General features: G+C 41.4%; 1 protein-coding gene across 1 annotated transcript in view; it reads left to right on the forward strand.

Annotated features, from left to right (window-relative positions):
- The window catches only part of LOC134002520 (solute carrier organic anion transporter family member 5A1), a 39,812-nt gene that overhangs the window by 5,475 nt on the left and 10,162 nt on the right, over positions 1–24,175 (forward strand). Inside the window, 3 exon segments of the mRNA XM_062441871.1 lie at positions 15,962–16,094; positions 16,178–16,395; positions 20,974–21,138. Coding sequence (XP_062297855.1) covers positions 15,962–16,094; positions 16,178–16,395; positions 20,974–21,138 — 516 coding nt within the window.

Here is a 24,175-nt window from a genome sequence, read left to right on the forward strand (position 1 = left end):
CCCTAAGATGTCACATTTATTTCTGTATTTTATGACTGACAGTAATAAAAATCTAAAAAACCAAGAGGGAACTTGACTTTAAAAGTCCTCCAGTGCAGTTCTTACTCGGACTTTTCATCAATGTTGACTGAAATCACTCAAACCCTGCTGGCCTCTCTGTGTAATTTTTCTTATAAAGCTTATCAGCATTATGAAGAGATGTCCTTCCTTTGCCTGTTGTGTCCAGACAGGAAATGAGTTGTTGCTTCCTTTGCCTGTTGTGTCCAGACAGGAAATGAGTTGTTGTCAATAATTACCAGATGTTATCTGTAACCAGAATTGCTGAATGTCCTGTGATGGCTATCGGCACTCAGGGTACTGTTGCAAAGCACTGAATTAAAAAAAAGAGGCAGAAACAGTTGGTAGTGGTTTATGGTTTGATATCTCTGACCTGCGTCAACTCTCACTGGATCAAATAGTTACATATACTGAACCGAGGCAGCTTGTACATCCACGTCAGGCTGAATTACTTTCCCTCCTGTCCCTCTTCTCCATCTTATCTGCTCAGCTCAGACCGCCCTCTAAGTTATTTCAGCCTCTAGGGGTGTTGTTAAGAGTGTTGATTTGCTGCAGAGATGGGGGGGAAAAAATCATTCTCCATTCTAGTGTTGTGCCCTCACAGTGGTGGACTGGCTTTTGTTCTCCTTGACCCCAGCGCTGCAAAGATGGTGAATGAGGAAGGGAGGGTGGCTGCAGGGAGAAGTATTAATGGCATTTACATAAGTGTAGCACGAAGGAGCTGTGGTATCTGGAAAAAGTATGCTATTGTGCTTGTGGGCAACATTCAATAAGAAAATCGAAGCATTTCTTTTAGAATATGAGTAAAACTGCTTTTTGTAACTCATATCGCTCCTTTTATATTAAAATTTTCATACACCAGGTGTCCTGTTTACATGATTTTTTTCCACCTAAATTGACATTTGTCCCTTTGTGACCTTCAGCTGTTGTCCTACTGTGCTGGCTGTTCATAGCAGACCCATCTGTGTTGCTCTTCCTGGAGGGACAGGAGCTTACTCTGAGGGAGATGGATGCCTCTAAACGTTTTCTGACCTCACCCTGTGGGATTGATACTGCACACACACACACACACACACACACACACACACACACACACACACACACACACACACACACACGCACACGCACATGCACATGCTGTAACATAATGCACAAAACCAAAAATGTAGCTTGACAGGCGTACAGACCAGGGCGATTGTTGCTCTGTGCATTCATTTGTCTGTTGTAGCGATACTGCTAGGCTCTGTTATAGTATTAAGCTGGTTATGCATTATATAATGCAGGCTAATAGGTTAACATGTAACCATGATATAGCTCATTGGAGAGACAGTGTTTTGACTAGAGTGGTCCGCAGATGTTAGCTGACTGAGTTTGCTCGTGGTGGGAAGTTGGTGGGGAGGGGGGAATGCTGTCTAGCAGTTTATTAAAAGTACACAGTAGGATTCTTGATAATAATTTCTGAAAGCTTACTGCTCTTATGTTTTCAGGCTTTTGTTCCTGTTGCTGTGCGTTTTACATTGTGGGGGGGCCTAGCTGTTGGTAGACTATCTAAGGGTATGAATGGTGGAAGAGCAGCTGTTGAGAGCTGGCAGGGTGCTTGCACAGGGAGTGTGTGTGAGCATGTGTGCACCTGCAGTTGGGGGTGGGTGAGGTTTGAGGCTTGTTGGGAGCGAGTAAGTGTTGCAGGCGGCAGTGTTTTATGTTGCATACTTACTGCATACTTTGCTTTCCTGCAAGCATGCAGTGGCATTTAAACATCTATGCCTGTGTTTTAAGACTTCAAATAAGTCTGACAGGAGAATGTCAAGACTGGATTCATAAAGTCCTGTCACCCTGTGTAGGAGGCACCTCTGCACTAAGTCTTTTTCTTACCAGGGTGGTTCAATGTAGTCCCTCCATCTCCATCTCCATGTGCATGCGAATTGAATTCGCATGCACAGTATGCAACATCACATTTGTCTTAAGCTCAGCTATTTATGTATTCTTTTAGCCTTTTATCCTTCAAGATACCATAAAATCCAATTTTCTCTTTGCTGCCAAGGAAATAGAGCTTATACAGGACACAAATTTGAAAAACATCTGTACATGCAGACATAAAGAAGAGCACTGAATATGATTAAGAATATGCCTTGATATCCTGGCTAATCTCAGATATGATGTTATGGTTTCTCAGACACGAGGTAATGTGAGCTATTAGAAATGGTTCTTTGTGTATAAAGAAGATGCAGTACAGTTGGAATCAGCATTCTTTCTTGTTTACTTTCCTTGTAAGGAGGAGCCCGAGCAGGGATTGAAGGGAGGAGGGATGTAGTGATGAATCGGCCAAATTCTTGGTGTTGGCTGAAGGCGAGGTGGTAGTGGGGGGCCTGCATAAACACCATGGACCAGATTGCTGTGCCATGTCTGTCAATGAGAGAAGCTGAAAAGGTGCAGGTGCAAGTTTGTGGCCTACAAACTAATACCCATACTCACTACTCTAATGTATTCACACATGTTGTCTTAGGTCACTTTTGGGGACATTACATAGACTTGTATTAATTTCCTGGAGATTTACCCAAACCATAACTACTACTTACCAATTCTTAACCTTCACCCTTACCTTGACGTAACGTTACCTTAATCACTGACCCCAAAATCAGCATTTTATAGGTCGCCCCCAATCTACTGGTCTTAAGTTTGAAATTTGTCCCGTAAAGTAACCTAGGATAGACACACAAACACACACGTAGACCCCTGGTTATACCCCAGCCCAAATCCCTCATTCATCAGCTGCAAGATTATGTGCTACCCTCTCAATTGCTGGTACATCATGTATGCATAGACAAACACACAGTGGCAACAGACTTGGTGTGTTTGCATTTGATGGCACTGCGCTGTGTGTGTGTGTGTGTGTGTGTGTGTGTGTGTGTGTGTGTGTGTGTGTGTGTGTGTGTGTGTGTGTGTGTGTGTGTGTGTGTGTGTGTGTGTGTGTGTGTGTGTGTGTGTGTGTGTGTGTGTGTGTGTGTGTGTGTGTGTGTGTGTGTGTGTGTGTGTTTTTCTCGGCAAGAGGGAATGTAAGGATGTAATGTAAGGATCTCCTCAGATTGGCTGGATGACAGTTTTGATCAGAAGTTGATAACTGCATATGGTTAGGCCAATTGCCACCATTTACTGTAATGGCTGTAAATGTCTATTTTATCCTCTGTGTAATGAATGATACTGTCTGGCCAAGCTGCAAAGCCAGAGCTTGGTAAAATTTCACCTTGAAAAGCCTTCATAAACTTTAACTGTGCTCGTAATCTCACAAATCTGATGACTAATCCTAACCTAGAATAGCAATTTGTTGGCTTCACAGTTTGGCTAGATAGTAGGAAATATTCAACAGTGGACTCTCTGTCCCAGCCTGCTACCCTGCATCATGTTCTGTACATTTACAAGGTACATACTGACCTGAACCGTGCTCTTTTTTTTTTTTTAACCTCAGCGTCTACAAGAAGAACTTTCATTGACAGAAAATGTTCTAAACTCCCCTTTTCAGCCTATGTGTATTTGTTCAAATTACATAAATGGAATGGGAGTAAAAGTCACAAAGAAAGATGGATTCTTAGAAAAACCCACATGATGACCCATAGGCTTTACTGATCCAGTGTGTGCATGACTTCTGAGAATTATTAGAGAGGGAAGTTATATTAAAGGGAGGAGGCACAAAGGAATTAGCACATTTCTCTTAGGCTGTGCCTTTGAATGACATTCCATCACTAAGGCAGTTAAAGAGAATGTGTTGCTTTGATTGGCTTGTCACAAGGAGAGACTGTGAGGAAGAAGAGTGAAATATATTTCCAACCGTCTAATAAATAACACGATATAACAGTGGCGTAGATGGTGCAAACCCCCCCCCCCCCCCCACAACACGCACACACACACACCTCCTCTCTAACAAACTCATGATCAACAACAAAGTGAGATTGCTTTGGGCACAGCTCTCGCAAAATACCTCTCTGGGTTCTGATGAAAGCAGTTATCAAATGACGAAAAAAAAAATCCGAAGTTAATCATTTAATTGCTCATTCATATAAATGATATTCAGTAGTTCATGCTATAACAAGTGCAACTATGAAAAATGTGTTTCACCACAGGCTTCCTCAGGTTTGCCTTACAACAGTGTCTTTCACAAAGAATAATATAGCCTTGGTTGAGCAAAAAAGTTGGGCAAAAAAAATGCAATTTTTATTCAAATGTGAAGCAATGTGATGCATCACTTGCAAGGAGTATAATGGGGTCAAAGCAGCACACATTCATATCAGAATACAAAAATATACACAAACAACAATCAATACATATAAGTTACCAATAAAAAAAACGTTTCAATTAATATAAATCACAATAATTCTAATAAAGGAACTCCCACTTGACTCAAAAACTTTAACTCACATCTTCTGTCAGACTTGGGGTTCACTCATGTGACAGTGATGGATTTAGAGGCCTGGTCACATGCTTTAATGAAGCACAGAAGAGTGGGCAGCTGAGGGCTGACCTGATATGCTTCGCTGGCTGGGTTCTCCTTCCATCACCATTTTCCCAGTTGATTTTGTGCCCATTTAGGTTTCTTTGCATTCAGCCGTATTCTCCCAGCCTTCAGCACCGTAAGTGGTTTCTGGTAGACCTCAGCAGCAGCAGATTTGTGGACTTTTGCTGTCAGTGCAAGTCCAAAAGTCTTAGGCTAGCATCAGAATCAGCAGAAAGTGGTCATTTGGTGTCGGAGTTAGGCTCCATAACCCCACTGACACACGCAAGTTTTTCTGCAAACGATGTGGGTAGATTGGGTCCCTATGGAAAGCCATGCATGCTATAGATTAATGTAGTAACTGATAACAGCTCCAACAGCTTTTTCTCTGTTGACTGTCTTCAGTATTATTAATAAGTGCCAGTTGTGTTGCTTTTGTATTGCCGTGTATCAGTTAATGAAGGAAGGTATGTTCATGGCTTTCAGACGTGATGCCTCACTGACTGGCTGACTGCTGTACCGTAGCTTCCCTCATGCAGCTGGGGAGCAGCTAAAAATAGAGAAAACCTCTCCATTCTCTCTTCTTTCATTTTCTAAATATTTGATTTAGCAATGTTAGCTTGGGGAACCACTGCATGGAAAGTATAGCAGCTTGCATGAAAAATTAATTACAGTATACATTAGGGGTTTTTCCTGCACTTCACCAAAGATTTGGGAATTTTTGTCCTGTAACGAAGAGATTTGGTATAAATCCCAACAACAGAGGACACTATTTATGATACTTTTCAAAAAGAGTGACCATTTATGAATTGGACCCCCCCCCCCCCCCCCCCCCCCCGGTTGTGTCTCTCACCTCGGCAACATTAATTGGGCACTTCATCACCACATGACCTGCATCTGGATGAGAGGAAAAGGTCACTGGGTCATAATTTGGTGTATAGAAGAGGATGTGAGGAGTGGGGATAGATGGGAAAGGCAAACTGATGCTGATCAAGTCTGTGGCACCCCTTGTGACTAGTCATGTTTTTGCTTAAGGGGCTTATAACAGTAATGCCTGCGAGGTAAAGCAGTAGAGAAGCACAATGGGTGGCCTGAATGTTGATTTTACAAGTCAGACAGGCTTTGACGTTTTTGATCATTTGCGTCTTAGAAGTCCTGTCTGCCTGATAAAGTCTTAGCTCCTGCTCTGTACTAGTCAGTGCTGACTGCACACAAGGATCAAAGGTCTTTACTGTACGTGAACCATTAAAATATTCACCACATCCCGCATCTTACTGGCTCTCCACTTATAGGCCTGATCAGAACCATTTTATGTCATACTTATCTAAACGTTTTACCACCCACTGTGCAGTCTGTAGCATAAGAGCACCATTCAGTACTTTCCATAAAATAAACATAAACAAGTACTCAATGCATTTGTCCTTTTGGTCATTTTCAAAACATCCGCCATGTGGTAATAATAATTTAGTATGCACATGCTTAATATAATGCCAGCCTGTCTTAAAAGTAGTTTAACAGTGTAATGCATGTTTGGAGATTTTCTGTCCAAATGGATTACAATAGTAACAATTGAAAAGAATCGATGTGTTTATAATTTAGGTGGAGGATGTTAACTGAAACTGGTCCTTTCAAACAAAATCAATGCAATTTCAATGCAATCATTTCAGCCCATCTCAAAACAATCTTTAGTTTAGGAAACCAGGTCTTTTGTGGCGAAGTTCACACAATTTACTGGAAAATACATTCACAAACACACATGCAGGGGATTATTTATAGCCCTGGTGAAGCTGTGCTGCTTTTTGGTAACACCAAACCAACTTGTGTGTCACTGCAAAGCTAAATCTGCATGTTATTATCACAGAGGGAATGTCTGCTGGCTTTAACCCAAGGCAGAAAATGGCTTCTTAACCCGTTTTTAACAGTAACAACAGCTGGTTGAGAGGCATTGAACAGATCTTGATTAAAATGCTGTCTTGGTCACATTATGAATATCTGACTTGGTTTTATGTCCATTTAAGTCTCTGACTTGATGGAAAATTCAACAGTTTTTTTCCATCACACTTCATTTTGATTCATTTCCACCACCTCTGCCTTACTTTTCCAACATCTTTCTTTCTTTTCATGCCCTGTCACATCCTCTCTTGATTTCCATCTCTCTGACTGTCCTTAGTCATTTGAACACATACCTATATAGACACCCCCATTTTTCGCCTGATGCGTAAAACATGAACCCATCTCCCAAGGTTATGAGTGAGAATTTACACTGTATGCTACAGGAATTTGTCTCTGTTACACTACATCTGCTTTTGGGACTAAGAACAAGATGAAACATGAAAGAGAGAGAAAACACTAGCACGTCGCAACAAATGGATTTAGAGAAAACATGCCTTATAACATGCAACATTATATTCTGGCTGTGTATGCGTATGATCTAGGTAACTCATGCATATCAATGCAGTTTATCCCACTGCCCTTGCTCCCATTTGCATCTGTATATGTTTGTGTTTGAGAGGCCACAGTCCCCATGCATGCCCTCTGGGTAAAACTGTAAGGTTAGGACTTGTAAGAAGACACTGCCATGTCAGCAAGTTTCCATGACAATGCAGTCATTCCCCTATTTCATTGTCTTTTACCTCCTCTTGTCTATCGGCTGGAAGGTCACATGACTGAATTGATCCCCATAACACAGGGATGCATAGAGCGGTGTCCCTCTCTTTTATTCTCTCTTTTTTTTTAAACAGCAGCAGCTGCATAGATCATCTATCATACAGTTGTCACCTGCAGCGACACTTTCCAAAGACCTTTAGGTGTTGGACTGGACTGCAAATCAGAATTTTGAAGTGTGTGCTGGCATAAAATAAAGTAGTTATTGAATAAAGCAAAATAGCTCATTTGGATTTCGTTCTGTCATGCAGCTGTGGTAAAAAGTGATTATTAGCTCAGGTCATAGTGAATAGATAATGTTCGATGCATAATGCTACATAAATCAACATGACACGGCTCTTGAGTAATACTGAGAACATAACGTGATCGCATTTCTTAGAGATTAGACAGCACCCGCGTAAAGCATTGAATACAAATCCAAGGTCATCGTGTCCCCGCCTGCCATCCATTCTCAGGATTGTTTGGAAGCTCGCTGGGCTTTGTAGGCTAATAGCCAGGTGGAGTGCTACATAATTCATTGAAACTAAGTTACCAGCCAGAGTGTGGAAAGGGATTACAGAGCCAAGCTATACCTCTGCAGCTTTTTATTGCAGGACCATGACAACAGAGAAACAAATTCCAAAACTAAAGAGAGTTACTGCATAGACAGATTTGAGTTCAGATGTTCCAGATGTGATTAAATCATAGATGTGGGAATTTTAGACTCAACCTTTTAACCCCACATTGTTCTGACAAGGCAGTGAAAGTCCTGTCCTTTATTTTGTCCACGTGATGAAATCAAATCATTAATCTGCGGTAATTAGTTTGGCCACCGGGGAGCTACTTCATTAGATGCAAGGTGCTTTCTCATCAGGTCTGTTTTGCTCTGCGTTCTCCTTCGTTTTCTGCTGCTCTGGCTGCGTCTCAAGGGTGAAGGGTGAGGAGAACAGAAGGTCAGGAGAGGTTGATGGGGGGGATGGGGGGGGATGGGGAGGGCACAGCAGACGCCATTTTATTATTATGCTTTAGATTCCATTCACAGCCAAGGCAACTGTCAAAGCAGCTGGGTGCCACGTATCCAAGAATTCTTTGCATTAACTGCAGGAAATCAGTTTTCACGGATTAGGGTTAGGATGTTGCAAATCAAGCTGTATGACATAAACAAAATCTAGTATCTAATGTCTAAAACCTCATTCTGTTATTAATATTGGTTCACAATAAAGATTCCATGAATAAGTCACTTCATTTGAACCATTGATCAACCATTTAAGTCATTTATCAAGCAAAAATGCTTCTTAAATGAGTGTATTTGCTGCATTTTTCTGTTTTGTGTAATTGTAAATTGAATATATTTGAGTTTTGAAATCTTAATTAGCCAAAATCCATTTAAAGACATCAGCTTAGTCTCTGGGAAAACGTGAAGGGGATTTTCACTATTTTCAGACAGTTTATAGACCAAACAATCATAGTCCTGCAGTAAAGATTAGCCTCAGCATCCATCAGGACGTTCATCGTCTTCTAATAATGCATCTAATTCACATCTTGTCTGCCATTCTCCTCTTTCCGTTTGACCCTCATTCATTCCTACGAGCTCTGAATGAGTCAGTGCAGCGGTTAGAGGAGAAGAGCGCTTGCAGAGTGTGGAGGAGGCAGAGTGGAGACAACAAAGCAGCACTGGTCCCTGAAGGTTAGATATGAGATGATGCTGCGCAAGCTTTATCTCAGTGTTACACAGCAGGATCAGTCACCACAGACTGCGGCTCACTCCTCGTCTTTCGTCTCCCTCTATTTCTTCTGTTCTATCACTTATGCTCCCCCTCTAAAATGTTATTGTTACTTTCCTACCTCTGTTTTTCTTTGTCTCCACTTTCCCCTCCCTGCTGCTCTTCTCTCAGTTGATCAGTTTTTGTTTCTCCCTGTTTCTTACTGTATAGTCTTTCTCCTGGATTATTGTTGAGTAAATCTCTTCTTCTGTTGCCTGACACCGCTGCGTCCATCCATCACAAACTCAGGAACTGAAAGACTAAATTGGGGTCAATGATGCACTATAAAACTCTCTAACCGTATCCTTCCTTCACTCTCACCCTTGATGTCCCCGGACCTCTGTCACGTGCTGACTTTGGTTGACATTAAAACCACAGAGTTGTAATTGATGCATGTTGAGTCCTTTTCAGCTCTCGTGTGCATGCATTTGTTTTTCCCTGAGCCTGTGCAATAAACATTTTCTCAAACTGAAATTGAATTCTGCTTGTAATATGTTAACTTGCACGCTCTGTGACTTCATCCTCAATTTGTATCTTTTCAAGCATGTCTAATGCATAGGACATAGTCAGCACAAAATTACCAGAACATATTGAAAGTCAGGCTGAATGGTCATGTAGATGCTTTAGATGCTGACTTTGTATAACATAAGCGTGAAAAGCCAATCACAGCAATGGAGAGCTCCTAATCCATTACCTGCACACGTGTAGAAAGCCATATGAAGCCTATAATGTATATTGTCCTTCACATGCTGCTGGTGAAGGTCTATTGCGTAATTCAGTCAAGTGAGCCTGTGGCACGCACCATGCGTTCTCTTCATTGGCATGCACCCCCTCCGCTCCACTGACGTCTGCCACCGCAGCGTGTGTATTTGTGTATGATGGAGCGCTGCTGCTGTGCCAGCATATTCCTCAATCCGGTGGCTCTGCCCTGGCCGCCCTTCAGCCCGGTCGCAGCCCTCCAATCCCTTCATCCCAACCTACTGATGCTAAACTACAGCGAACAGCCTGGTGCCAGGCGGGTAGGATAGGGCACAGTTTATGACTCCCCTTCGTCCTCCAGTCAGGCAAAACACTGTTAAAATGATGGATGGAGTAGCAAGACAGGCACTCACACAATCACCCAAGGGATATAAAATATGGCCATCCCTGCCTGGGTGCCCGAGAATGCAGAGATAGACGTTGGAGGGCAACCAAGGAACCATACTTGGTGCTCAACCTGTGTCCGATGAGTGAACGGCACAGTGCACCCGTTGTATCTGTCTGCAGCCAGACTGCATTTAAATGATGGTGTGCTATATTTTTGGGGCACAGGAAGGGTCATCAGTCTCCAAGGTGAGGCAGTGGGAATGATTAATTAAGGTGCTTTTCTTCATGTGGATTTGCATTATCTAACCATCGTTTAGGATTACTCAGACCTGAGATAGTCAGTTTTAAAGCATGAGTTGATTCACATTTCCATCCTTAACTAGCTCAAAACTACTGCATCGTACTTAGTTTTGTCCAGATTTGCATTTGCATGCATAGTTTTAAAGAGTCTGACTGGTCAGATGCTCAGTCAAGATGCAAATATGAAACCCAAAATGATGTGCACCTACTGTTCTGACTAAACCTTCATCTGCACATCAGTACGGTCTGGTAGGTATTATAGTCTGCCTTTATATTGCGGACCGTGTTCGCTGCTTTGTGATGCACCAGCAAAGGTTTTGTGAGACGTTTTCCATTTCAAGATGGGGATAATAAGATAGGACCTTGCCAACTGTAATTAATTGTTTATTGTCTCCGGGTGGTAATATCCTGTTACATTGTGCAACGGTTTGACTGCTGCAGTGAATTGACTGTGCAACCAGCAGGATATGAGAAATGTTATAGTGAAAGGAGTTAAAATAATGAAATATGATATGCGAGGGAAAGGGAAAGAAAAAGGCGAGAGGAGTGAAAGAGGGACACCTGCTCTAGGTGCTTAGAGAAGTGATTTGACATGTTTTCTCATGTAGATTTTATAGGAATGAAACAGTATGGTGATCAGTGCACATATCTGCACACAGTCTTTGCAGCTCGTGTAATCGACCATCGTTGTCTTGCACTTCATTTTCATGTGTGTTGTGTTCATGCTGCTGTGTGTGTGTGTGTGTATGCTTTAGGCTGATAAGAGGATTTGTTGAAGAGCCTTTTGTTCTTTAAGCAATATTTCCCTCTCTTTCTCTTTTTCCCAATGGTGTTGTTAAACGAAAGCATGATTTAATTAAGTCTAGATAAGGATTTGGGATGTGGGACATTGTTGGAACCTCGGTATAGGAGCAAACATGCATATTTGTACTGTGTTGGCATCTATCCACAAAGAAAGGGCTGTCAAACTATACTCAAAGAGTTTGTGATGAAAGCATGAAGGCAGTAATAGATGCGAGCCACTTGGAATGTAGAAACACTATATGGAAATGTTGGCAAGATGGCTGAAACATTTGGTGAAACAGACTGAGATGAATTGGCCTTTGAGCTTTCATCCTGACAAAAAAAAAACTTTTGATAGAGCAGAAGTGTTTGCGTGTGTGCATGTTTGCGTGTGTGCATGCATTCGTTATGTAATCTGGCAGAGGGGAGGTGTTCCTTTGGTCTCCGGGGAGAGTTTAGACATCTGAGTGTTGGTCTGGACTAGGGATGGAGTGATTTTCGATCGGATCGTCTATCGGCGATCGAAGGGAGGATCGTGATTTTTTTTTTCAAATGGCGATCTTTTAATAATTTACTGCTATTCGATGTTAAAGAAATAATCTCTACAACCTGCGCCCTACTGTGTACTTGAAAATGTTTCTGGTGGAGCAACACGTCTGCATACAGAGCCCTTTGATCGGTGCAACTGAGGACTGAATATTAAACCCTTAATTACAACCCTGTTGCGTCTTTTTTTTCCTTCTCACTTTTTCCGGAGGTCCGCGCCACGGACGCCATCTCTCTTTTTCACGTCTCCTCTGTTCTTCATATTCTTGCTTGCTTACCAAACACTTTTCTCTGTGCGCCACAAGTGGTGTGCTATATTATCTTTCTTTTTAATCACAAAATATAATAATTCACGCGTACATTTGAACAACAAGTAACTTTTACTTTTACACGGCACATTTAAATCGAGAGATCAGCCTGCGTAAATGAAATGCTCCTCACACAATAACCAAAACAAAATACAATTTTGAGTCACAGACACTTTTGTCTTACATAGACTTAATAAATAAGTAAATAAATAAGCGACTGCTAACAGCTGTCAACATAGTTCACTTCAAAAAAATAAAGAGCCTACAGCCTGGAAATTATTCACCAACAGGCTGTGGCGCGAAACCTACTTTAAGTCTATATTTCTAAATAAATAATAAGCTGTAATAAACGAAATAATGTGCAAACAAAAAAGCTCAGCACAAGGGTAGATTGTCTTACAAAAATATAAATGCTACCAACATTAAATCACTCCAAAATAATAGGCCTATTTAGGTTTGTCTATCATTATACATTATTTCGAACAAACTTAAAGCTTAAAACAAAACATTAAGCAATAAAACACTGCAGCCTACTGTACGAAAACAAGTGAAAATAAAAAATATATTTTGCTTACTTTTGCTTACAAATTATTTGACAAGAAGACAAGCATGTTGACTTTGTCTGGCTTTAGCAGACTGCGGTACCGGGTTACAACATTCCCCGCTTTACTGAAAATGCGCTCCGAAGGCGTGCTAGTCGCGGGAATGCACAAATATTTCTGTGCCATTTTTGCCATGAAGGGAAAGCGGCTTTCGTTCCTCCTCCACCATTCAAGGGCATTGGTTTCTCCATCAGCTACCTCTTCTTGGAGGTAATTTGCCATTTCAGCGTGCGCTCGCTGCTCCGGCGTTGCAACGACAGCAGGCTTGACTGTGCCAAGAAGACTGCCCAGTGTTTTTTTCTTTTTGGTTGGCTGGGTGGTTCCTGCATCCTCCTCATCTGTGACTCTCACAGGTGGCCTGGGGGTGTCCCTCTTCCAGAACAGCACCATTTCATCCTCCAGCTGGCATCTGATATAGTCCAGGTCGGCAGCACTCATGTGACGGGCCTTGTACCGCGGGTCAAGGAGGCTAGCTGTGCGCATTAACTGGATGGTCTTGTCGTTGTCGTATCTGTTGTCGAGCTGTTCCAGGATTGTTCGTTTTATATCTGCCGTCAGTTTGACATCAGTGTCTTTCTCCTTGAGGGTATCTTTCATCAAGTGCAGCAGAGGCAGCAACGATGAAATGGTGACGTCACGCTCACTCGACATAATGTCTGTAAATTCAGATACAGACTTCAGTCCCTCTTTGACAGCCTCCAGCACGCTTACATCTTGCCAGCTTATGGTTGGTAGTGTGCGCCGGCTCCTGTCGTCGGCAAAAACCCTTCTGATGTAAGGCAGCAGGGCCAGGATCCTCTCTGTCATTGCATACTTGCTGCCCCAGCGCGTTGCGCAATCCTGTTTTACAAGGGAAAACATAACGGGGAAATATGGTAATTGGCTACGTAAGAGCAAATAGGCGTATTGATACTTTCTAAATGCCCTGTCCCCTGTGTAAAAGTTTTTTAGCTATTTGTTTTTGTATGTAGACGTAGACATAATGATCAAAATAGCCTATATGTTTTATCATTGGTTATTCATTTACATTAGCCTATTTTTATTTTTTGAATGACAATACTCCACGCTGGCGAGCAATGGTGTATAATTTGAAACAGAAAAACACCAGATGGAAACAGTTTGCTATCGCTTGGTTTAAAAAAACGGCTATGTTTGTAGCAGTGTAAAAGCCACAATTTGGCTACTTTTGTTTGTATTTGTATTTTTTAGGCTATGTTATACTTACAGTTATCAAAGAAAGCGGTTTCTTTATCCCCTGTTGCTCTTGTTCTTTCCTGAGTTGTTGCCGCCTTTGCCAGCTGTGCGAAAAGGCTCCGTTTATTTGGCGACACACGCCAAAAGCCCGCTCCGTTTTGGCTTTCTCTTTATTTAAGGCATTGTTGACGGCCAAGTTCAAATTATGCCCGAAACAGCTGATCCATGGCCACTTCAGATCACGAACAGCTGCAACGATGTTGGCTCCGTTGTCGCTTGTGATGCAGGCCACTTTCTCCTCTCCTACTCCCCATGCTTGCAACCCATCCTGGAGTGCTTCAGCGAGCACCGCTGCGGTATGACTCTCCGGTGCAAAAGCTGTCTCAAGACATTTGGATTTTAATGTCCAATCTTTGGAAACATAGTGAGCGGTTATGGACATATAGGGAGACATGTTTATGCTCGACCACATGTCGGTTGTCAGAGCAACGAAGTTGGCCTCTTTTAATTCGCTGGTAATTTCCCCTCTCAGCTGATTATATAGTTTCGGTATTGCGGTCTCCGAGAAATATTTCCTGCCAGGCGGCTCATATTGCGCATCCAGTGTAGCTAGCATATTCTTGAAACTTTCTCTCTCAACCGTCTGAAATGGGACGGACTCCTTCGCCAGATATCTTGCAACAGCCGTTGTACACTGGGCCCATCTTTCGCTGCTTTGATTGTATTTTATTGATTTTGCAAAAGCTGCCGATATTGAGGGCTGCCGAGACGCATTTGTGCTTAATCGGGTTGCAGCACTTGATGTAGCAGCGCTGGTTGGGGGCAGTTTTGCGGCCTCGGAGGGGTGATGAACTCGTATGTGCCCAAATAAATTTGTTGTCTGCTTATCCTTCACAGGCACACATTTTTTGCATATTGTGCAAATAGGTTGCGTTAGGTCTTTAGGCTCACCGTTGACATCCGGGTAAAACTTAAAATGTGCCCAAATAGCCGATTTCGCGTTCTTTTTTGGCACCAAATTGCTTTCGGCCATGTTAGCGCCAGGCGAGTTTCTTTTTTTTTTTTAAGCTGACGTAACTGCGCCCGCCCCCTCAGCCGATCGGATCGCCTATCAGCGATCGCCAGTGACTACGATCGGATGATCTGAAAATAGGGACGATTTCCCATCCCTAGTCTGGACACACGGCACACCTGCTGCCTCTGCACTAAACACAGACTCTGTCACAAACACACTCTCCCATGTGTGCACGCACTGCCGATGGGGTTCAGCGCCAGCATCCAAGAAAGTGACATTTGTGAGACAGAAATAGAGGGACAGGAGCATTTTTGCTAACAAAACCACTCAGTCTGGTTGTGGGTGAGAGTCTTGTCATGCACAAAAATATTTTAATGCATATACACACTCATACATTATAAAGAGTTAATCCTTATTCTCAGTCACACATAATCACACACACACACACACACACACACACACACACACACACACACACACACACACACACACACACACACACACACACACCTTGACAGCCAACAGCAATGTTCCAGGTGTAATTATAGAAAGTTTGCCCCCCTGATTACGGCTGGTAAGTGGCTTTGACTTGCATCTCTGCTGGATGTCCGCAGGAGGTTTTTCCACTTGTCCAACTACTGTTATCTAACTTTAATGAGTTTTTCCCTTCCTGCGGCAAAGTGGCGGAGTTTGATTGGCTTACCTCAGTGATGGTCTGAGAGCCCCCCCCCCGAGGGTAAATGTTTCGCCCCTGCTCGCTCTGAGGTTTGCTAGTGTAGGAATGCTGCAGGCGTGCCCTCAGGTCAGTGCGAGACCTGTGGAGCTTTCAGGTCAGTTGCTGCAGACGTTTCAGGAGTCGTGAGAAATGACCTCAGGGCCGCTGGTAAGTTTCTACAGATCTCAGCGCAGGTGTTCTGAATACGGTGGGCAATGCATCAGGGGTAATGAACAGCTCCCACACGTCTGATTTAAACAGTCACACAGTACAGTGGGTCATTAAGAGCATTAAAGAGCAAAGTGGAAAAACATGTAGGTTCTGAAACAAAGTGCTGCCTTCCTGTTTTAAACATGAAAGCTAATTGTGGCTTCATGCTCATCCAAATGTACTTATAACGCTTCCTGTTAGGAAAGTATGTGATGATAGAGAAGTTTATTTTTGTTTCTTTTTGTGTCTCTTCTAGCCATCATGTATGTGATGGGAGCCCTAGGACCTGCAGCTGGTTACCTTCTGGGAGGCGTCCTCATCGGCTTCTACGTCGACCCAAAAACTGTCGTCAACATCGACCAGAATGACCCTCGCTTTGTTGGCAACTGGTAAAATATGCACGTGAATCTGTGTTCCCTATGTATGCTGCATGTGTGTCCTGTTTTTAACAGCTGTCGTTTCCTTCCCTCAGGTGGAGTGGCTTTCTCTTGTGTTCCATAGCCATGCTTCTGGTTATCTTCCCCATGTTTGCCTTCCCCAAAAAGCTGCCTCCGCGCCACAAAAAGAAGAAGAAGAAAAAGATTGGCTCGCCCGGTGACGTGTCCAGCGATGATGACATGATGAAGGAAAAGTCTGGTGGCAAAGGCCAGAATGTCTCCTCCTCAATGGGCTTTGGGAAGGATATCAAAGGTGAGGAGCGGATACTATTAGCCACTCTCCTTCACCTCTTTGATCTGAGGTGTTACAAGTATCTTACATAATGGAAGTGTGAGATATTGATGTACAAATGGCCCATAATCCAGTCAATGGCCAGGATTACTCATTTTATCTAATAGTGGAGGCTCCTTTGAGGTCTCCTTTAAAGATGTTATTGATTTGTGATGGAGGAGGTTGTCCACACAGTTACCTAATGAAGCAGGTGACTTACTGTAAACATCGGCAGCTTTAGTTGGGCTCTATTTACTTCAGTAAATTAATAGTAAACATGGATATTTATTGATGTCAGCTGAAGAAATTAAAGACTATGTTTTTTACACCTCCTCCTTCCGAAAAAACTATTTTCTCAATGCACAGAAGGTCATACAATCTTCAACTGTGTGTAGTGGCAGTACATGTGCACATAATAGAGCTGTACTGAGCTACATGCAGTGATGCTTCAAGATTTAATTTTTGCTCTCTGAACCAGATTTACCAGGTATATCCCAGTTTTCTCTTGGAAAACCCAACTGGTTCCAAGCTTCCTCTTCTCTCTCTCTCTCTCTCTCTCTCTCTCTCTCTCTCTCTCTCTCTCTCTCTCTCTCTCTCTCTCACTCTCACTCTCACTCTCACTCTCACTCTCTCTGTCTCTCTCTCTCTCTCTCTCACACTCTCTCTCTGTGTCTCTCTCTCTCTTAAATGAGGTCTCAGGAGAACTCAGTCACATTTCCACACACAGGAGTCAATGGACTCAGCAAGAGGAACAAAACCACTGCACTCTTCATCATACGCAAAATGACCATCATGAGTTCTAACATGTATTTAAAAGGCTGCATTTATCCATGCTTATGTGCACAACCCAGCGCAGTACAGACAGGATTTAGTCCTTGAACGCACATACGTATTGTAACCATGCATGCAGTACACCATCTTCAAGCCAGTGTTAGCTCTCCTGCTGTTGTTCTTGTCCCAGCAGGATGTTTTGGGCTGTTGTGCAAACTAGGTCCAATTTTGCTCACTCAGGCACTTCAATGTTTGGATCTGTAATGTTTTTTTTAGTGCTGCGTGTGTCCTTCTATTGAGATGTGTGTGTTTTGTCTATAGCACAAATTCAGCATTTTCTGTGAAAGATATGCAGCAGTGAAGTGGTTCTTTTCAGCAAGCTTTTTTTTTGCCCTTCAGATCTACAGCAGACACTAAAAAAATTCTAATACTGAATAATTTCAGTAATGTACGTAAAAGGACAGACTTGAATGTTCCAGACCTTGGTCAACTGCTGTTTGAAAGCAATTTGTAGCATATTTTTCTGTACTCTTCATGCAGTATTAGTTAGTATCAGTGACCAGTTGCTGCCAAATGTATCACATTTCATATTCAGTACTTATGACTTACCTGACAGGATTTAAATACAGATACTGTAAGATACAGATATACTTCTTTGACTTGATGCATTTATTGGTAATATTCTCAGTTAATTAAAAACTATAAAACTGTAAAATGTCAGAAAATAGTAAGAAATGCTCATCCCAAGTTTTTCCAAAGGTAAGTATTGGTATCAGCGCAGATGCTGACCTTATTAGGCGGATCAAGTATCTGCCATGATGTGACCAATCCACACTGAATACAGTGGCAATGTCAAAATTTAGTGTTTCCAATATCAGTTACATTCATTCTGTCATGGTGTGCTGCTGACTCCGATTTTCCACAGCAATTCCATATGGTAAGGTATAAAGATTTGAAATTGAGAAAAAGAATACACTGGTATGTGATCAGTATTTAGTATTTGTTGATACTCTGAGTTTAGGTATAAGAATTGATAATGTAATCCAATGTGACCTCTTCTTCAAATGTCTTTTTCTCTGACCAACAATCCAAAGTCCAAAAGTTTACAAAGATATAAAACTGAGAAAACTAGCAAATCTTCACATGAGTAGCTAGACTTAAATAAGTAACTGATTATTTAAATACATTTTCTGATGACCAACAGATCAGTCATCTAATTGATTTAGCACTAGTAGAATTAACAGTCATATATCAAATCCATGTCTTAGACTTAACCAGTTTCATAAGTTAACCCACTTGTGTTATCTACAGAGCATATTACAAACCTGTCCTGCCTCAAAGAGAAATGTCTTCGAAAAGCAGATAAATTAAGCAATTTGCAAGTCATCAAATAAAATAAAACAAACAAACAAAAAACCAAGTGTGGCAATTTATTGCGAGCCATTGATTCTGATTAAGAGAGCAGCTGCTGGAGACGTCAACAGGAACTCACCATCTGTCCCCCTCCAGACAGGATTACAGCCCAGCTCCCCAGGAATGAAATAATTAGCGTCACTATATTATTCCTACCTTTGATCTGGGAGAACACTGATAGATGCTAACATTTCCCCACCTACATTACAACAAGATTAGTTGAATTAGTGCTGAGATGGCTATCCCCAAATCAAGGCACTGTGCCACCCAGTCAAGGGGTGGCCAGCTTTTTAATAACCTCCCTAATAAAAAGCAATAAAAAGCTACTTCACATACTTCCTGCCCTCTCTGTTTTTCTTTCTTTGCTTCGTGACATCTGTGAAGCACGTGATCCTGAAGAAGCTCTAATGATAGCCTTATGACTCTGAAGTCATAATATTTGCCCTCAGCCAAGGGCTTAAGACCACCGGTCTAAACTGGAGATCCAAATTGTATGCTCAGTTAGGCATGCTGTCTCCAGCCAAATGTTTAGAGGTCTGACTTTTCAAGTTCAAAGAAGTTAGAATTCATTTGAATTAAGAAGCTTTGCATGCACACGTGTGACCTCGCTTCTTTAAGTTGTCGATAATCACTTTTGATAAAGGGGCCTTTTCTGTCCTTCTGAAACAGAATAAACAAACAAAAAAATATTTCTGATGATTTTCTGTCTCATGCTCTCTGTGTTATTTGTATGAAAGACAAATAATACTTATTTATAGTGTTATTAATGGTGATTGATGTAAGAAGGGGAAAAGGACAAACCAGATATTAACAGTTCACAGCAATTTTCTCCCAGTCTGCTGGGAGGTGTAGTCTCTGCAGTGTGTCCTGGGTCTTTCACAGAGCTTGCTACATCTACAGTTACCAGGTGCCCAGATTCCATCAGCTGACTCATCTTACTGTAGAAAAGCAGCACCTTGATTCTTAGCTCCCTGTGGATTATGGAGGTCCACATTCTGTCACACTGCTCCTGAAATCTTATGCCTGAGTCTTGTTGGGATGAAGGAGTTTGTATGTCAGTGCTGCTGGGAACGTGGTTTTCTTTAACTGTGTGTTCCTGGCAAGAACATTTAAGACAAGCTGTTCTTATACAAGGGGTGAGAAATCAAGAAGACCATTGTACAGTAATAGCCCCAAAATGACCTGAGAACAGGACACGCTCTCAGAGGTGGGCTTTGTAATTTTTTTCTCACATCGTATCATACATTTGTGGATTAAACATGATGTTTGGATTAAAGGACTTGATGTTGAGGAGTGTGTTTAAGGATCATTTAATTTATAAAAGTGCAAAAGGCATTTTTAATAATTTGGCTAATTGTGACATAGAAAATGGCCATTCAATGCTATTGTCATCTTGTGGAGTTTCATGGACAGTATGGAGGAGTCATAATTTGGTAGGAAATGCTTTCAATTGAGAGGCCCATGTTTGAGTTGCCATGACAGCAAGCATCTGCCCTGCTGATGTGACTGTGATTAAGAAACTGAATCCTTATTAGCTCTTGTTTGGAAAATGATTTGCTCTGATGGACCGAAAGTGACAACAGCGTTTTATCTTGGGAGATCAGTTGAATAAAAATGCTTCCTCCCACTTTTGTTAGGTTTGCTCATCTAGCTGGTTTAGAATTGAACCTTTGATTCTGCCTAGTAACAGTAATGTACTTACAGTTTGACCACATGACTTGTGAGTGACAATATGAGAAGGCATTCTGCATCATGTCGGCCAAATCGTATAGACACTGGCCTCAGGCAGATGTAAAAGGGCATGTTTGTTCTTGTTATGATGAACCAAGGATGACAGCATTCATGCTGGATTTGCAGAGCTTGGTTTGTTTTGTGCTCTCAGCATAGAGCCACATGATCCACATGCTTGTGTTATACAGCTAACATAATCATAGCTTAATATGAGTTTCTGTAGACTCAAATTTATTTCAGGCTACACCTGCAGGCACAGACAGGTAATAAAAAGGCAGCATTGTTGTTTAGATTGTGTTCATTTATAACCTGAATGTGTTTTGTTTGAGAATCACTGAGCATATGAAACAAGAATACATAACCAGATGTAATTAGACACAGCTGAGTGCATGTTTGAATGTGTGAGTGCGTTTAGAGCTGATGTTAACCTAATGCCATTATTACATAAGGTTTATTTGGGTTACAGATCCAGCTTTTTCAGTTGTCTCTTAATTACAGCTTTCAAGTAATAATGATAACTCTGAAGATTCCATCCAGTTCAGTTTATGTGGGAGTGAGTGAAAGCCAAATTAAGACACTGATTGTGTGTTAATTACAGCACCACAGTAATGAAGTGCTCTGCCTGTGTCTCCTGTCCCTCCTCAGATCTCCCCAAGGCAGCGTTGAGGATCCTCAGCAACATGACCTTTCTGTTTGTCAGCCTGTCCTACACGGCAGAGTGTGCCATCGTCACCGCCTTCATCACCTTCATCCCAAAGTTTATTGAGTCACAGTTTGGTATCCCCGCCTCCAATGCCAGCATATACACTGGTAAGTCTCTCTTTTTATGTCTTTCTTTTGTTAAATCATTCTCTTTGTTATGGCTGTACGGCTTTCAAGAACCAAATTCGGGTTATTTATTTGTTAAATTAGGTGTGAGAAGCTTCCCTTTTATACACTGTAGCCGTATGCCATGACACTTAATCATCATTGTCGAAAAAATCCTTGCTGTTGAAATTCAGTGTTAATTTGCCAGCCCTATAATAATGCGGTGATAAAGCAGTCATGTCGTATGTTAATTGAATTGTCACTGAAAATGTCTGAAGATCCTCATACTATCAGATCAGTGAGGCAAAACTGAATTTATCTTTTTCTGTAGCATTTAAAAAAAAAAAAAATCTAATTTCTGCATTGACTTAAAAGTAAAGTGAATACATAATTTTTGAAATACAGTATAATGGCCGCTGTGAAATTTGGTCTATTCTACATTATGTGCCATTTCTGTGTAGTTATGTTACGTGTCCTGATAAATGATCCATCATCATGCACCATTAGTCTTGTTCTCACCTCTCGATGTGCACACAGGGATTCACAGTCGGAGGGCAGCGTTGTGAGTCATGGAGTCATGCCGACTTTCATTCACTGATAATCTTCCGTTACATACTGCAGGAGACATCCATCGTAACAGTGTCTCACACACACACACACACACACACACACACACACACACACACACACACACACACACACACACACACACACACACACACACACACACACACACACACACATACACACACACACACTCTACCCTCTGCTTTGCCTGTAAATTGTGCACCAGATATGTACAAAGAACTAGTCTAATCCTTCAGTCACGTCTAAACCAGTGGTGCTAATACACAACTAATCTGGTATCAGGATTATTGCAGCAAGAAGTGACTTTAAAAAAATCAATTACGACTGTGACAGCAAAAAGGTGTTTTTGTGTGCGTCCAAGTATTCTTCTGGCTAGCATATGGTTGTTTTCTAGACAAGCATACATACATACACACACTTACACAATACCATTGCCTCATCTCATCTGCCTGTTGCCAGGATACAAGGGGTAAGGGCAGACGGGTGGTGTGGTTACCATGGCTACCCAAACGATGCCAAGCTGCTGGTATGTGATGATGGTTGGAGAAGAGGAGGAGGAGAGGGCACTCCTGTTGATGGGAGCACAGTGATTCCTCGGGCAGCCAGATGGACTGACCAACTGTGACATTTCCCTGATGATTGTGTGGGATTGTTTTTTAAGAATGGATGAACCGGGAGACCAGAGTTCTGATTATATATGTGTAAATTAATCATTTCTTATGTTTTTACATAGTATCACGATAGCGTCTAATAATGCCAGGAGGGTTGAGGTTTGATGCTATTTAATCAAATTTAAAACCCAGTATCTAATCCACTTAGGTTTAGCTTTCAACTATTTTAAGCAATGTCAGGGAATATTTAGGAACTAAAATTACTTTCAGACAACTAAAAATCAAACTGTATAGGTGAAATGAAGTAGTTGCTATTTAGCTTAACCACGACCTACATGTGTACATTGCTCTTAGCAAATTAAAAAAGAAAGATATGGACACGGCTCTGCTTTGAGCAAGATGCTACGTCAGCATGCTAATATGATCCTAATGACAACGTTAACACCCTGATGTTTTGCAGGTAATGTTCACTATCTTAGTTTAGCATGTTAATATGCTAACATTTGCTAATTAGTATGTAACACACAATATAGCTGTGGAAGAAGGGAATGTCATTGTTTTTGCAAGTATTTATTGTAGGTATTATAGTGAATATTTTATATCAAAATTGGGTAAAATTACTGTATATTGCTGAAGGGGTTTGCTCATAATGACAAACCCACAAAGAAGTAGTGCCCAAGTCCACCATTTCCCTCAGCTCTACAGCGCTTTATAACAGCTTTTCGCTCATTGTTTAGTTTTACAGCCCACAACTTTACTTTTTTTATTTAGATTCACCACTCTCATAAATATTTATTTCCACACAGTAAACAGCTGTTTTCTGCAAAAATTATAGTTAACTGTCCAGCAGCAAATAGCAAAGCAGATAAACAAAGTTAGCAACTAGCTGGTGAGCATACATGCAGCAGCTAAAGCTAAAAATCCCCTCCAGACATGTATTAATACACATGAAAATACTTTGTTTGGAACAGTAAAGTGTGTCTGATATGTTCTTCTACATAAAAGTTCTCCTTCATGAAAAATGTCCAGAATGTATGAATATGCAAATATATTCGTTTTCAGAAGTTGAACTGTTAGACGCAAGATGTGTCCAACTTCAATGAAAAGTATGTTTTCAGTGTATGTACAATGAAGGCTTCAAGTTTCCACATCACACTTGTGTAAATTGAATGTTGGAGCAGGATTGGCTTTAAAACTAGTTGTGATGTCACAAAACATACTCGTAGGAGCACCACCCTTAAAATCCGATTTTAAATGAGCTGAATTTTCCGCTCTCAGAAGATGAATATAAAAACAGCCTTGCAGTGTCAAAATCTGCACATACATCATTCTGTTCATTGGAACTCATTGAACAGAACAATTGTAGGGAATATCATTCAATTGTAGGTACAATAACTATAATACATTTTTGAGTGGAGAGAATTTTTTATAATCAACTGCTGAAAAAAAGGTGATGGTGATGATGAAAAATGTATGTGATGTAGTGTTGGTTCAGGTCATGAAAGCTTTTATGTGGCATTTGTCGTATTTTCTGAATGCGATGTGTCGAAAATTTCATAGCTGTGCAGGAAGTGATGCATTTTATGTTTCAGGTAGCATCACCAGTTGCTTTTCTGGCATTTAGTAACAATATACAGCTCCAAATGTAAAGGGAAATGTCATGGCTCTAGTTGTGCGGCAATCTGTAGGAAAATCATTGCACTATAAAAAAGCAACGTGTGGCACCAAAGATGTCAAAATAACATAAATGGAAATCTCGTAAATTACCACCTTTTGTTGAGTCTGTATCTTGCCCGGTTAAAAGGCTGCCACCGCTACATGCTCATTAGATGTTTTTACAG

Source organism: Scomber scombrus, chromosome 20 (assembly GCF_963691925.1).
Source record: "Scomber scombrus chromosome 20, fScoSco1.1, whole genome shotgun sequence".
Lineage (NCBI taxonomy): Eukaryota > Metazoa > Chordata > Actinopteri > Scombriformes > Scombridae > Scomber > Scomber scombrus.